Here is a 13,094-nt window from a genome sequence, read left to right as displayed (position 1 = left end):
TACTGTGGATGTGATACTCCCTGGTGTGGTTTAACATCCGCACTAGTGAGTACTATGACTATCCGCAGTGCTATCCTGATAATTAGACCAATTCGTTAATTACAAGGAAAAATTGTTGTTCGGATTCCACTATAAACTGTAGGTCCCTTAATTGCCATTGGCTGTATGGGCTATTGATTAACAGCTGTGTCCAAGGAAAAATGTCGGCCTTAGTCACTAACAAGACTACAAGATCGCGCCACTCCTACACTCATCTCCATTACTTGGCTTAAAATACCTACATTCGTATGGTCGCCATTTCAGATTTAATTATTAAAGTATCAATATTCAATTGTCAATATCTATGAATGAATTAAGGTGGTGTAAGGATAGTAATAAAACAAGACATTACATAATCACCAATATATTAAAGGCCCTCCTGTTGAATATTCTATACAGGTCAGGTTATCTATCAAGCTGACACACAGGTGTAACAGATGCAACGAAAACTCTGTCCGTTTGAGCGAGAATCAGAAGGCATCGTTTAGATATTACACTATTAGTTTGTTAATTTGTAGTTTATAGGGTCACCTTGAATTGGCATCTTTCATTCTAGTGTGAACTGTTTTACTCAGTGTCCAAATATTATCAACACTCGGATAAAAAAACAAAGAAGAAGGTATTACTAGTTCTCAACCGACTAAGTTGGTTTCAGGGTAGAAAGTTTCCCAAAGTTAATTTTTGGAGAAAATAGCCTTGAAAATTGTAGCTAAACATTGTTTTGATTGTAAATCTCAGTTAAGTGTATTTAACTGCATGGATGAAAGTGAAAATTAACAATTTAAAGTAAAGAAACGGTAGGTCAACACAGTGCCGGATTTAACACCAAGCAAAAGGACTCCCCAGCGTTTTGTAAAAAAGTAATAAAGGACGCCCCAGCGTTTTGTACAAAAGTAATTTCTTATAACACATTTCTTTTGTGATAGTGACGCCTCAGTGATCATGGGAAATATTCACGATTTTACCGCGATCGGAGCGAAATTCATCAAAGGAGCCACTGAGGTTATTTCACCTCGGGTTGCAATTACCCTAAATCCGACCCTGGATCAACTACTAGGGTAAATCACATAAAGAAATTCCTATAAACTGTAACTTCTGGTTTAACAGAAATTCAACATTACATCAACTTCCATCAGACCAATTCTATAAGGTCTATTCGAGCTCGTCTTACTATGTAGAACAATATGAATGATGAAGGAACAGAAAGGTAACCAAACAATATTTACACCAAAAAGTAATATCGAGTCTTAAAAATCAAAGATTACTCATTATTTAGAATTTCATTAACAATAACGTCACAAATTGACAAGTTGGAAGACCATATCTTTCAAGCGTGTAAAACGCTCAAATTTCTTTCTTTTCCGCATTTGCTCTAACCTCTCTTTAACCAAGAGGGTAAAGGCAATTTTAAGGCAAAACTTTTAACAAAATAAAATAGTTACTTATGTAGGTGGTATTAAGATCCCACCACGATTAACCGACCAGGGTGAACAAAACAGTAGAAATGCCAATTCAAGGTAAATAGCCTTTATATTGATTATTGCATTAGTCTAAAATACATATAAAATACCTATACAGTTTCAATTGAATGTTATATGAAAATAGACAATCTTATAAAGAAATGGTCATAGGTATACTGATTCTTAAAGCTCGCAAGAAACCACTGGCAAATTTTAGGAAACTTTAGTTCATATTGTCTCTTAGTCTAAGACCCTGTGTGAACGATTCCAGAGATACGTTTTGGATTGTCTTATCTTCTTAAGTGAGCATATTTCTTGATATTACATAGATAACAAGTTATCTTTCAATATTTTAAATAATTACCGCAAATGAACATAAAACTAAACCAATGACAGTCATTTTATTGGATTTAAAACAATAAAAAATCTTGAGACATGTTACACTAAAACACATCATCCTGAATTCAAGAAATAATTCATTAGTATAATGTTAAATGTAGGTTTGAATTAAGCCCTACAGTTAAAACTTACAGCCCATGGTCATACCAACTCATTTAAAATCAAACAAAATGTTTGGTTCCATAATCATTCAACTGACCCTGCACATTAGGTGGTCATCCTGATCCTAAACTTATATAAAATCACTTCAATATTTTTTACCGAAATAAGAGACAAAAAACTTAAAAATTCATATTCAATAAGATTTGCCCAATGGTTTCTTGACAATCCAGTGGATCCCACGAAAACGTTCCAAAATGCTTATTAGATACCTGTAGCAAGTCTAGTATCTGGTTAAAATTCAGCAAACTAGTGAAAGTTTTGGTTCTTTTCAAATAAACATAACAAAACTGTAATGTAAAACGTTCGGTTCACAACCCTTCTTTAACTGAAACTAAACACGGCAAATGCACAACAGCTATGCGTACTACGCTAGAGCAGCTACACAGTTAGGCCTATCCTCTAACATTGGTAAAAATAACATGTATTCGTTGCAAGCAAACTGTTAACTCAAAATAAGGAACAGTTTTGGGAGCTAAAATAAGTTGATATTGAGTTAGGAGATTTTAATCTTATGTTGAATATTATGAGCAAGTACTAGAAGACAAAGCTTATGTGTTTATTTCAGTTTAGTTTAGTTTTCGGAGTGGAAATGTTTCATATTGACTACTGAGGTAACAAATGCTGGTTTTTTGCCTCGTTGAAGATTGATTTTAAGGGCAGTAACGGAGCAGTACATAGTATACAGTATTGCTCCATACTACTATGAAAATGCCCATCAAAGCTAGGCTGAAACGTCAGCTCAAATGTCTTGTAACATTATTTTACCCCGAAGAATTGCAGTTAAGTGTGACCATAGAAGCCTTACTTCTAGTATTTATGCAAGTTAATAAGCATATTTTTTTCAAATGTAAATTATTCACTGAACTGAAATCAGTTTTAAGTTAAATACTCTACTACAATATAATGTGTTTAATGTTTGAGGTACAGTGGACTTCCTTGTTCGGTTCAGACTGTGATCTGGGAAACACACATACTTGGCTAAGAATAAAACACACTTTGCATGCGATTTATACTTAGCCACGTCAACTAACATATTGTTAAATATGTTCAGAAAAGCGTGACACGTAAGTTTTTACTCTCCAAAAGCACACTTGGCAACTTCTGCGGAGGATGTGATCGGAACTGGGACAAGATCACATGAGATGTGGAAATACATGAAGAGAACTGTCGCCGTCACTTGCTCTGCTACAAGTTTGCGCACACCTAGCAACCCGACTGGCATGGCACACCGAAATGAAAATCTTCCACTTCGAATTACCTCCGGCAAATTTGAGAAGTTTTAAACCGTGCTTCCATGAGTTGCCAAGTGTCCTTTAAGCTTTTTTTATTGTATATGTTTAGTTTAGCAAACAAATTGCACATAATGGTGGTTGTATTGTCTTATCATCATTCAGATTTTTTGTAAGGTTTCCAAACAAGAAACAGCCCTCTGTACCTGAATATGTATTAGATTCCAATTAAAGAAGTTAATTATAGTTTGGTATAACATTTACACTTGTTTGATTAAAACATTAAAAATGTAACTAAAAATGTGATGTTAAGTTCACTAAGAATTCAATTAATTAAAAGTTAAAGGTATGGCGTAAATGGTTACAAGACCACAGTATGGATTGCAAAAAATTTAAATTTAATAATACAAGGGCTCAATCTGTAAATTTGACTTCCTGAGGAACCAACATGTATTTACACTATATCTATTCTTAATATATCCTAGCACAAAATGGTTTGAAGTCAGTAATTTATGTAAATGAGCCAAAGGTAATTAATTTAATTTTCAACCAATTAAAGTTTACGTTGAATATCATTATTTAACTGTTAATTTTTTCATTAAAAATTGTCTTATTCAAATGTTTTTTTTTTACTTTAAAAATGTATTTGTAATATTTAAAAAAACCCTAACAATATTAATTCTCCCATCCAAATCTGTTCTTAAATAAATAAAAGTAATAGCTGAATTAAGTAAGCAATAAAACTTAATACAACTTAAAAATAAAACAACCAAAAAGGAAAAACAAAACAAAACATAAACTTTTAAAGGTTTTAATACAAAATATTACGATATATTACATACAAACAGTTAATTAATGAGAGTATTGCAAACAATTTGCGGACTGATGCCGTTTAACAGGTCCGATTAAAGCGCAAACTAGGTTTCGCAACGGTTTAAAAATAAATTACAAATTTCAACGCTAAAATATCCCCCCTACGAATTTAACATTTACTGTTGGTGGGTACGACACTCATACAACTAAACTATGACAACAGATGGCATGAACATTCTATTTTGGCATTACCATTAATATAACCCACTATAAATAACAGATCTCGACATTTTGACCATTAGAAAATATCTTCACCATAACGCAATGACTAGTTAAGATTAACGCAATATTTACATTTACAGCGGCCAAACCCGGTAACACCTACGCTAATCAGTTCTCAACGTCTTGGCCAGGCACACAAACGCAACAACGCCTGAAACTCGAATGTACAACAGTGCGGAAAGCTGGGTAAAGGAAAGGTCATAAATAAGCAATTCAACAATCGTAATCAGTAGAAACAATGTAGAATATAGGCTCAGGGTGGAAAACAATGTTCATGTGCCTGGCTAAAACTATAAATATGCTTTCACATTCGAAAACAAGACAAACTTAATGTGAAAACAGGAGACAAAATAATTTTAGTGTATTTAAAATATTTAAATAATATCGGCTCTAAGAAAATGTATTTAAAAAGTTGAAAAACTGAAATAAAAAATTCCAATCATAATTCTCGGCTATTCAAAACCAAATAACAATGATACATGTTTTACAAAAACATAGTATCCATACTAATTAAAAAAATATATAAAAAGCTTCCGAAACAATAATAAGTGATATAGAAATCCTTCGAATTGTAAACAGTCGGGTCCGAAATTACATATCACACCATACGATTTGGCCGGCCTAAAAACTATCTGACAAAAATATACATCCTATATTAAGATAACAGTAAACTCTAACTATATATTTATATCCTATATCATATGAATTGACTGACGGCTATGCAGCTAAGACCTAACCTACAAATCATTCATCTTCTCAGACTAAACTGTCTATAATAATAAATAATACAACAAATATAGATCGTGTCGGTAACGTCGGTAACTGTACAGGTTATATGAATGCCCAGCACTCGAGTGTTTTGACGACAAAGTCCACGGAAGGCGTGAGGGGATCGTTGCCGTAAGTGTTGCAAGGCTCTGTCCGTCCCTGGTAGAGATCTCCATCCAGCCACAGTCCGAACTTGCCACTGCAAAAAAACAGTCATTAAGTTTGTGTCATTGGCTTTTGGATGGTGCAGTAGAATTCCCATCTACATGGACCAGGTGTTGCAATTTTTTTTAATGAACTTTGAATGAGCCAGTCACTGAGTTTTGATTGTACTAATCTAGTCTACTATAATTCTCCCTTAGTTTTTGTTTCTGTGATAGTTGATATGATAAAATATGTTATTACAGTTGACTCTCGCTAATCCGGACTAATGTGGTGGACATCTGGTCCAGATTACGAAAAATTTGGACTATCGAGAGTCGAGCAAATACAGTACTGTATATAGCCGTTTTTTTCAATTTTGTTTCAGGTCCATAGTATTTATAGCCGGGCAAATGAAGTTCCACCGGTAATAATTTTTACCACCGTGTTGTCCGAGTTTTTGACTATCCGAGATAGTCTCGGTCCGGTTTAGCTCGTATAATCGGACTTCTACTGTACTGTGCCACTAAAAAAAAATCACAAATGCCGATCCGGATGAGCGAGAGTCTATTGTACAACCACTTGTCCTATCAGTTTGGCTTGGTTATAAAGGTTGCTGCGTTTGACATAAATCAGTAGTTTATATCAGTGCACTCTGGGGGTGGCTCGATTTAACACAATTAATTTTGTTCTAAAACTGACCAAAACATAAGAATAAAAACTCTTGTTCTATCTATGATGAAAGTTTGAATTAAAGTTAAAATATTAAAAATAAACAGCAGCTTGGATAACAAATAGTTAAAACCAGGATATGATTTGAATATGAACAAATTAGAACAATGTTCCGTGGCCTCTCTCTTTAGAGAAAATACTTTAAACAGTACTGGCATTACCAGTGGTTTTACTTTGTTTGCCCAATATGGTTGAAATCTATCTAAGCTGGGGTAGTGCATGACCTACCCTTGGTTATTGTGTAAAATTTCATCCCAGTTGGTAGAGTAGTTTTTCCTTAATTCAGAAATCACCTGTATTTTTCAATACCATGCAAATATTGAACGGCTTAAAATTTAGCAAAATAACAGTTTAAGATTTCACTCACTCTCCAGCGCCTATTGACAGGGACTCGTTGTTGCCCTTGATGAAGTAGAGGTTGTCGCCCGTCCAGTTGTACACTTGACATTCGGGGGCGAACCTGAACAGCAGCGACTCCCCGGTGCCGTAAAAGTGGTCAGACATCTTCAGTGCGCAAGACGTCAGGGCGCCAAACACCTGTGAGTCACATCAGATCACGTAGAATCATTGAAATATTGCACAAATCAGAAATAGTCATTTTATATTTTATGTCTTTTATTTGTTGAGTATACTGTATGTTGAGTAATGGAATACTTGTTAGTGTTAACCTGCCAAAATAAATAAATAGTAAAAATTATGAAGCATTGAGTTTAGGTTTGACACTAGGGACGGACGCTAGGTTCTTTACACATCACTTCAGACTATTAGGTGACAGCCATATAGCTTAATACATTTTTGTGTATAGTAAAGTTTTGTGCATATTAGAATCTTTCCCATTCAGATAAGCTTGCTATCTTCACAGAACTTCATATTATGAAAACAGTTGCACAAAAGTGTACGGTGCGGCGGTTTTAGTTATTTTTATGTCTTGAGAATGATTCATCATTTATCATCACAGTCTTAATATTAATTATATTTCAACTTCAAATTTACATTGACCCAACATTTTGCCACACCTTTGCCATTTAAAAGTGAAACTTCACACATGTAAATAAGTCACTGCGCCCATACATTGCGATGGAAGCACATAAAGATTAAGGTAATGCACACAATACAACTACCATTAGCATAAATGGTTTATCCAGTTGTTAAAGAGCCATTACCAATGTAGATGAAGGAAAACCTTCCCTCATTGACCCGTGATGAGTTTGACTCAACAATAATGAGTGCAGACATTCGACAGGTGTTATTGTGTGCAAATATCGATCTGTCAGCATCTTTTTTCCTGTCGAGACTTATTGGTAATATCTCAGTTTGAAAGAGCAATAGCTGCTACTGTCAATTATCCTGTATTCATTACACAAGGTTGTTCTTATTGAACATCCAGATAATGACAACACTCATACATTTCCTCTACAGTAATCATTTGCATTTGCATCACAATCGTGCTCATTTACATTTTAAATACTTAACCATCTACATTGCAGGATGTAAAGAGTGTTTATTTTTAGCCACGTAAAATCAGCCTAAAGAATTCATTTGATTTGAGTTTCAGTGAAAGTTGTTGTCAAAAGTTTCTTATCCAGGATAATACTAGCGACCGCGCTTGTGTAAATACTTTTGCAAATATAGACTATAGTGTTAGTGATAAGAAAATAAATTAAGAAGAACCCTGAAGATGCCACAAAAGCTGACAAAATGCATAGGGTGACACAAACATCTTATCTAGTCAAGAACACAGGCAAAAACAACAAAGGTAATCTAATATGACAAAACAAAATCTCATAACAAATTTAAAATGTTAACAGCGAAAAAAGGATAGGTACAAAACCTTTAGTTAACCTTCCTCAGTTAAATTTAAAATACAATTATTAACCTATAATGGCTGCACAGTAGAGGTTTTAAGGGATATATTTGTGCTGAAAACATCAAGATTATTGTCATGTGGGTTGCTTGCGTAAACTGTTCTCACGACCATCATAATGGCGCTGAATTACATTTCACTTATGTAACTCATGCTTTTTATAGATTGGTTAACTGTTTCGATGATTTAATTTTAGACTTAACTATAGTCAAACTTAATAGTAAAGGAAAGTAGGAAAAGAGTAAATGAACATATTGCGAGTCCTGATGATTTAGGATAGCTAGTATCGTTGAAACTGTTTGAATCAAATGGCTTATGGACGCTCCGTATTGTACGGTGAATGTGGTATGGAGTCTAGTTTCAGTTTAAAAGGTTTAGACTCTGGTACAGACCCGATTTTGTTTCAAGTGCTTTTATTATACAGTTACGTAAAGTTAACGTCAACTTACGTTGTTATCCGTGTCCTGGATGACCATCAGGATCGGACTCTCTATCCTTGTCATCTTGCGGTACATGGAGTTGAGGGAGAAGCCATGCTGTGAGGTGCTGAACACCAACGTCCAGACATATCCTGCAAAATGACAACAACATTTAGAAAACAATTCCAACAACAGACTCTGTATTATTGTATTAACAAATGGACCCCATTAATTTACATTCGGGCAAAATATATGGAGTTTACTGGCAGTGTCAATGTATATTACTTTTTTAAAATGTTGAAAAAGAGGTAGGCGACCTCTTTAAATTTTAAATTAGTCTCTCCACATGGACCTCATGACTGAGCATGGACGTTTTAAGCAAAGCAAGGAGTAAGCTCGTACAGTAACCAAATTAAATGTTCTGACAAATTTTAAGTGTGTTCTACAGGTTGTGAACCCACAACATCACATGGCTTGGTCTTACGTCCTACCATCCGAGGCACCGACCCACAAAACTAACCAATTAAAGCTGGGATAGCAGATTTTGTGACTTGTTTCAAGTTTGCATTAAAGTTTCTATTGATTTCGTAGTATAACACACTTTTTATGTCTTTGATATTGTGAAAGAGTCATAAGCCAATGATTAGGAAGTTGATGTAAGTCTTGTTAAATAACTAATTAAAATATTGATTTAACAATATTATATTCACATTACAGTACTAATGGCTGTAAGTGGCAGAAGCAAGTCACTAGAAATGGTCTCAAATTACATTCTAAACTTGTCTGGCTTCTTCGGAGTTAGTCAATTTTCCACACTTCGAGTGCCAACTCATTAGCAGATGATAAAACAATAACCAACCAATTAATTGGACTTTATCACAGAGAAAATAAAAATAACAAAAAAATTTCCAGGATACCTGACCAGAGATATATGTAAAACATCATAAAACTTTAACTAACTTACGGCTGGTTAATATGAGTTAATATGAAAGTTGAAGTTCCCTTGGAGTTCAAAGAGTGGTATAAATACATTACAAGCAAACTAATAATTATTAGCCTACAGAATTATTTTGTACGAACTAATACACTTTTTTTTGTTTAGACAATGAATCATTAATAATTAGCGAAGGGGAGAGGACAATTTTAATTATTTAGTACACGGCTAAAACGTGGGGCGTTTTTTAATGCTCAAGGTATAATTTGGGAGAACTTTATATCGATTGAAACTATAAAAAAAAATTCCAAACAAATACCTATGCTGCATATTTTTAACTGCTTTCATTGCTCCAATCAGGATTGCCGATGTGTCAAAGGAATTAGAGGATAATTGGAAATACATCTATAGGAGTGGTTAAAGTTCTCGGTAAATTCCACTTCCAGTAATTTAACTTTTAAAAATTTAACCACTCTCAATCAATATTAAAAAATAAAAATAATTCATCAAAGTTTAATAATACACTCAAAGGTATTATTTTTCCATCTCACGTGTGTGATTGCGTGATAGGTGAACAACAACAGTTACAATCGTAAACAACCATGACACACAACGCAGATTGCAACCAACTGTTTACGAACTTAACCCAGCTTCTCGATAATATTGCACCACTACAATTCACTTACATACTGAGTTGAAGATGATTCACTGCAAAATAAGGAATCAAGTTTGTTTTGCGTGTATTTTTGTAATAGGCCTACATAGAATATAATCACAAGATATTAAATATGAAATTATATAAATACGAAAGAATTACAATAAGTCTCGGTTTGCTAAAAACTTTCTGACCAATGTTCGCAACACCTTCACTACTAGTTACAATCGGGTTGGACCTGATTTAGATTCAAGGGCTTCTTTCAATCAAGTTAACTAATTTGTTTTTGTACTTGTTATCCTTACAAACTAATGATGCTGAATAGAAAACGATTAGATTGAAATACACTTTCTAATTTTAATATCCAACTTTGTAAATGGCCATAAGAAGGTTAAATGGTTTAGTTCCCTATTTAGAAATTAGAGTTTGTAAAAACATTTTAACCATTGTCTTTTGAATTATTTTGGTCAGTAATAGCCATGTTTTGTACCTAGATAAGATATATATTTGGATACAAAATATAACAAACTTAATGAAAATATGTAGTTAAAGGTATTAATATTTTGGTTACTCATGACATATATCGATAGTATGTCACTCTTTCCAATTTGTTATGAATATAAATATATTACATTTACACATAAATGTGTTCTCAAACAGATACAACTAAACAACCCGGATATGCAAATAATATAAATAGGTAAGCAATAACACTTTGAATAATAAACTAATTTACACAGCAAATAAGATAAACATGTTTACAACCGGCTTCATGGAAATAAACCAAAGTACCTCCTGGCAATTAAAAACTGTTTTGCAAAAAAATTGGGACAATATCTGTGTAAAGCTAAATTATCGTCCCAACTGAGAGGTCAGATTTTAGGTTATCTAGGGTCAAAAACATATCAATATCAGCACTGAACGGTCTAATGATCTAGCTAGACTCTTGAGTTCACTATCAGATTTACGCTTAGAATAAATAAACAGTATAATCAATCTGACACATGCTTTCTCCCATTAGCTTGGCAACAACCCTTACAATGGGTAAGGGGTGGGAGTAATTTTTGCAGTAATAAGGGTTGAAAACCGTCGCTTTGAAAACCGATATTTAGGATTCAGGGAGATAAAAAACGGATATTTCCAGTCAAAATTCAAACATTCAAAAATGTTGACCATAACAATACTTTCTCCATATACTCCATGTATAGGGGGAGAACGTAAAAAAAAACTGATAGTCAAAGCCTAAGGTACTAAATAACTACAACTGTATATAAAGTGTAATTATCATAAACAGGCTTTGATTTATATTGAGATTGATGAAAATGAAAGTAACCAGTCTTTTTTGTTTTTGTCCAATAATTATTATTGTTCATAAATTTGTTTTCGTGATAAAACTTTAAAGTGGTGACAGTGTATTTCAAGTCATAGATTAGACACATTCCAAACAAATGTTAGTTCACAAATAGGCGTTTGGTAAACAACATTGTATATGCAGAGTCATCCGGTTTCATAAGGAAATACAACTGATATTCTTTGATTAACCTTTGAACTGTTTGTTGCTAACATGAAAGTAATGGGTTACTTGGATAAGGAGTTCTTGAATGACTAGTGATTTTGACTATGGATGGATATTCAATATCTGAACGTTATTGCAAGTGTTGTACGAACTGCAGAACTGGTTATAGCCGTGGATAAGAGTTATTACTTAAGGATCTTTCCATCACAGGTTCAGTAAAAAGTTCAATAAATTTAAAGGCCGGTCCACATGCAAGGATTTCTCGTATGTTTTACCTGCGCAGGTAAAATGTTGCAGTCAAGTCGTTGCATGTGGACAGCAAAACTGCATTTTTTAGAACTGCGCAGAGACGGAAACCGGAGAGATAAAGCTTTTGAGGAGAGCATAGTTTTGACGTATTCAGACAAGTCGTTGCGTGTGTACACTGTCATCCCTTTCGATACTGTTGTCACGCTTAAAACCTCATTCTCCAGTCTTCACGTGCTGTCAGAAGGATAGGTGTTTTTTGATGGCAGATCCTTGCCAATCTTCCTGTCAGTTTATTGTCAAATTCAACGAACTACAGAAGTTTTCTTGTTTATGAAAGGTCAAGAGTAAGGATCATAGTGACCGTAATAAGAAGAACCAGGCTTAGAGTCTTGTTGAAAACTACAGTAGATTCAAACGTGAACAGAGAAACGATTATGAAAATGTTTGTCTTTTTACTAAAGTCTTGACCATAGTGAGCGTCGTCGTCGATCAGACTTATTTATTTGCTTTCTTGCAACACTGACTGCAAAAATTGACCACAACACATCTTCCATGATATTAAGTGCACATAAACTGAAATTATCACAAAACTACTTTAAGGAGGCCTAGTTAAATTATTGTCCACAACTGTAGATTGAAGGGAACTATAACCATAATTCCCAACACCCTGTCCTACAGGGAGAGCTGATCTAGTGGTAGGTACGGGACTTTGGTCCCCTATGTCCTGGGTTCAAAAACTTTCGATAAAAATAGATTTTATCCAAGTGATAATGCCGCAACCTATTGACATGATATACAGTAATGTGGAAATCAATCCCAAGTCTAGTTGAAAAAAAAAAAAAAAAACACCCTGTACTTCAGTCCTATGAACATGAGCATGTTCGCTTATTGTATCGCTCTAATGCCTAAAAATTCGAGCTTTATACAGCTCAAAAAAAGCATTACAATACAATAGACTCCGGAAAACTTTTAACTGGACATCAGCTTAACCCGACTACACTCGGCAGAAATGACATCTCTTTAACCAGACAATTTTTATCAGCCCATCGGTTTAAACGGACTGGATCGGCAGGAAGTGGTCAGTACTGAAACAACTTTTCTCGTGGGAAAGAATTCAGATCAGTGTTAACAGCTTGTGTAAATACAATGCTTTCTAAAATGTAAGTAAATAGTTTTTGATTGATTGATATAGTATGCATTAAACGTTCCTAATATATAGTTTTATGGGACGTTGGTTTAACCGGGAAAACCGTTATCCGGACTGGCCTCGGTCCCGAGGAGTCTAAAGTATGGGTAAAATTTAATGTGTTTATCTCAGAAGTTTCAAAGAACCTACTTCTTGATCGTAGTAGAGCCTCACACTCTCTAAAGAGACTTGTGGCAGTTTCACAAAAAACAGAGTTACTTTCAACTACTCAAGTTACTGTCCGTA

General features: G+C 34.2%; 1 protein-coding gene across 12 annotated transcripts in view; it reads right to left on the bottom strand.

The window, feature by feature from the left end:
* Positions 1-4,086: 4,086 nt before the first annotated feature.
* The window catches only part of LOC128993297 (TLD domain-containing protein 2-like), a 456,668-nt gene continuing 447,660 nt past the window's right edge, over positions 4,087-13,094 (bottom strand). For all 12 annotated transcript variants that reach the window (XM_054417094.1, XM_054417091.1, XM_054417095.1 and 9 more), the window contains 3 exons: positions 8,339-8,460; positions 6,393-6,562; positions 4,087-5,351 (listed from right to left, as the gene is read on the bottom strand). In XM_054417094.1, coding sequence (XP_054273069.1) covers positions 5,216-5,351; positions 6,393-6,562; positions 8,339-8,460 — 428 coding nt within the window. In that variant the 3' untranslated portion in view covers positions 4,087-5,215. The remainder of the gene's footprint in view (positions 5,352-6,392; positions 6,563-8,338; positions 8,461-13,094) is intronic.

Source organism: Macrosteles quadrilineatus, unplaced genomic scaffold (genome assembly GCF_028750875.1).
Source record: "Macrosteles quadrilineatus isolate MER2022 unplaced genomic scaffold, UCM_ALF_1.0 Scaffold_4__1_contigs__length_99947679, whole genome shotgun sequence".
NCBI classification, from domain to species: Eukaryota; Metazoa; Arthropoda; class Insecta; order Hemiptera; family Cicadellidae; genus Macrosteles; species Macrosteles quadrilineatus.
The sequence above is the reverse complement of the archived record's forward strand: the minus strand, read 5'-3'. Positions and strand labels throughout refer to the sequence as shown.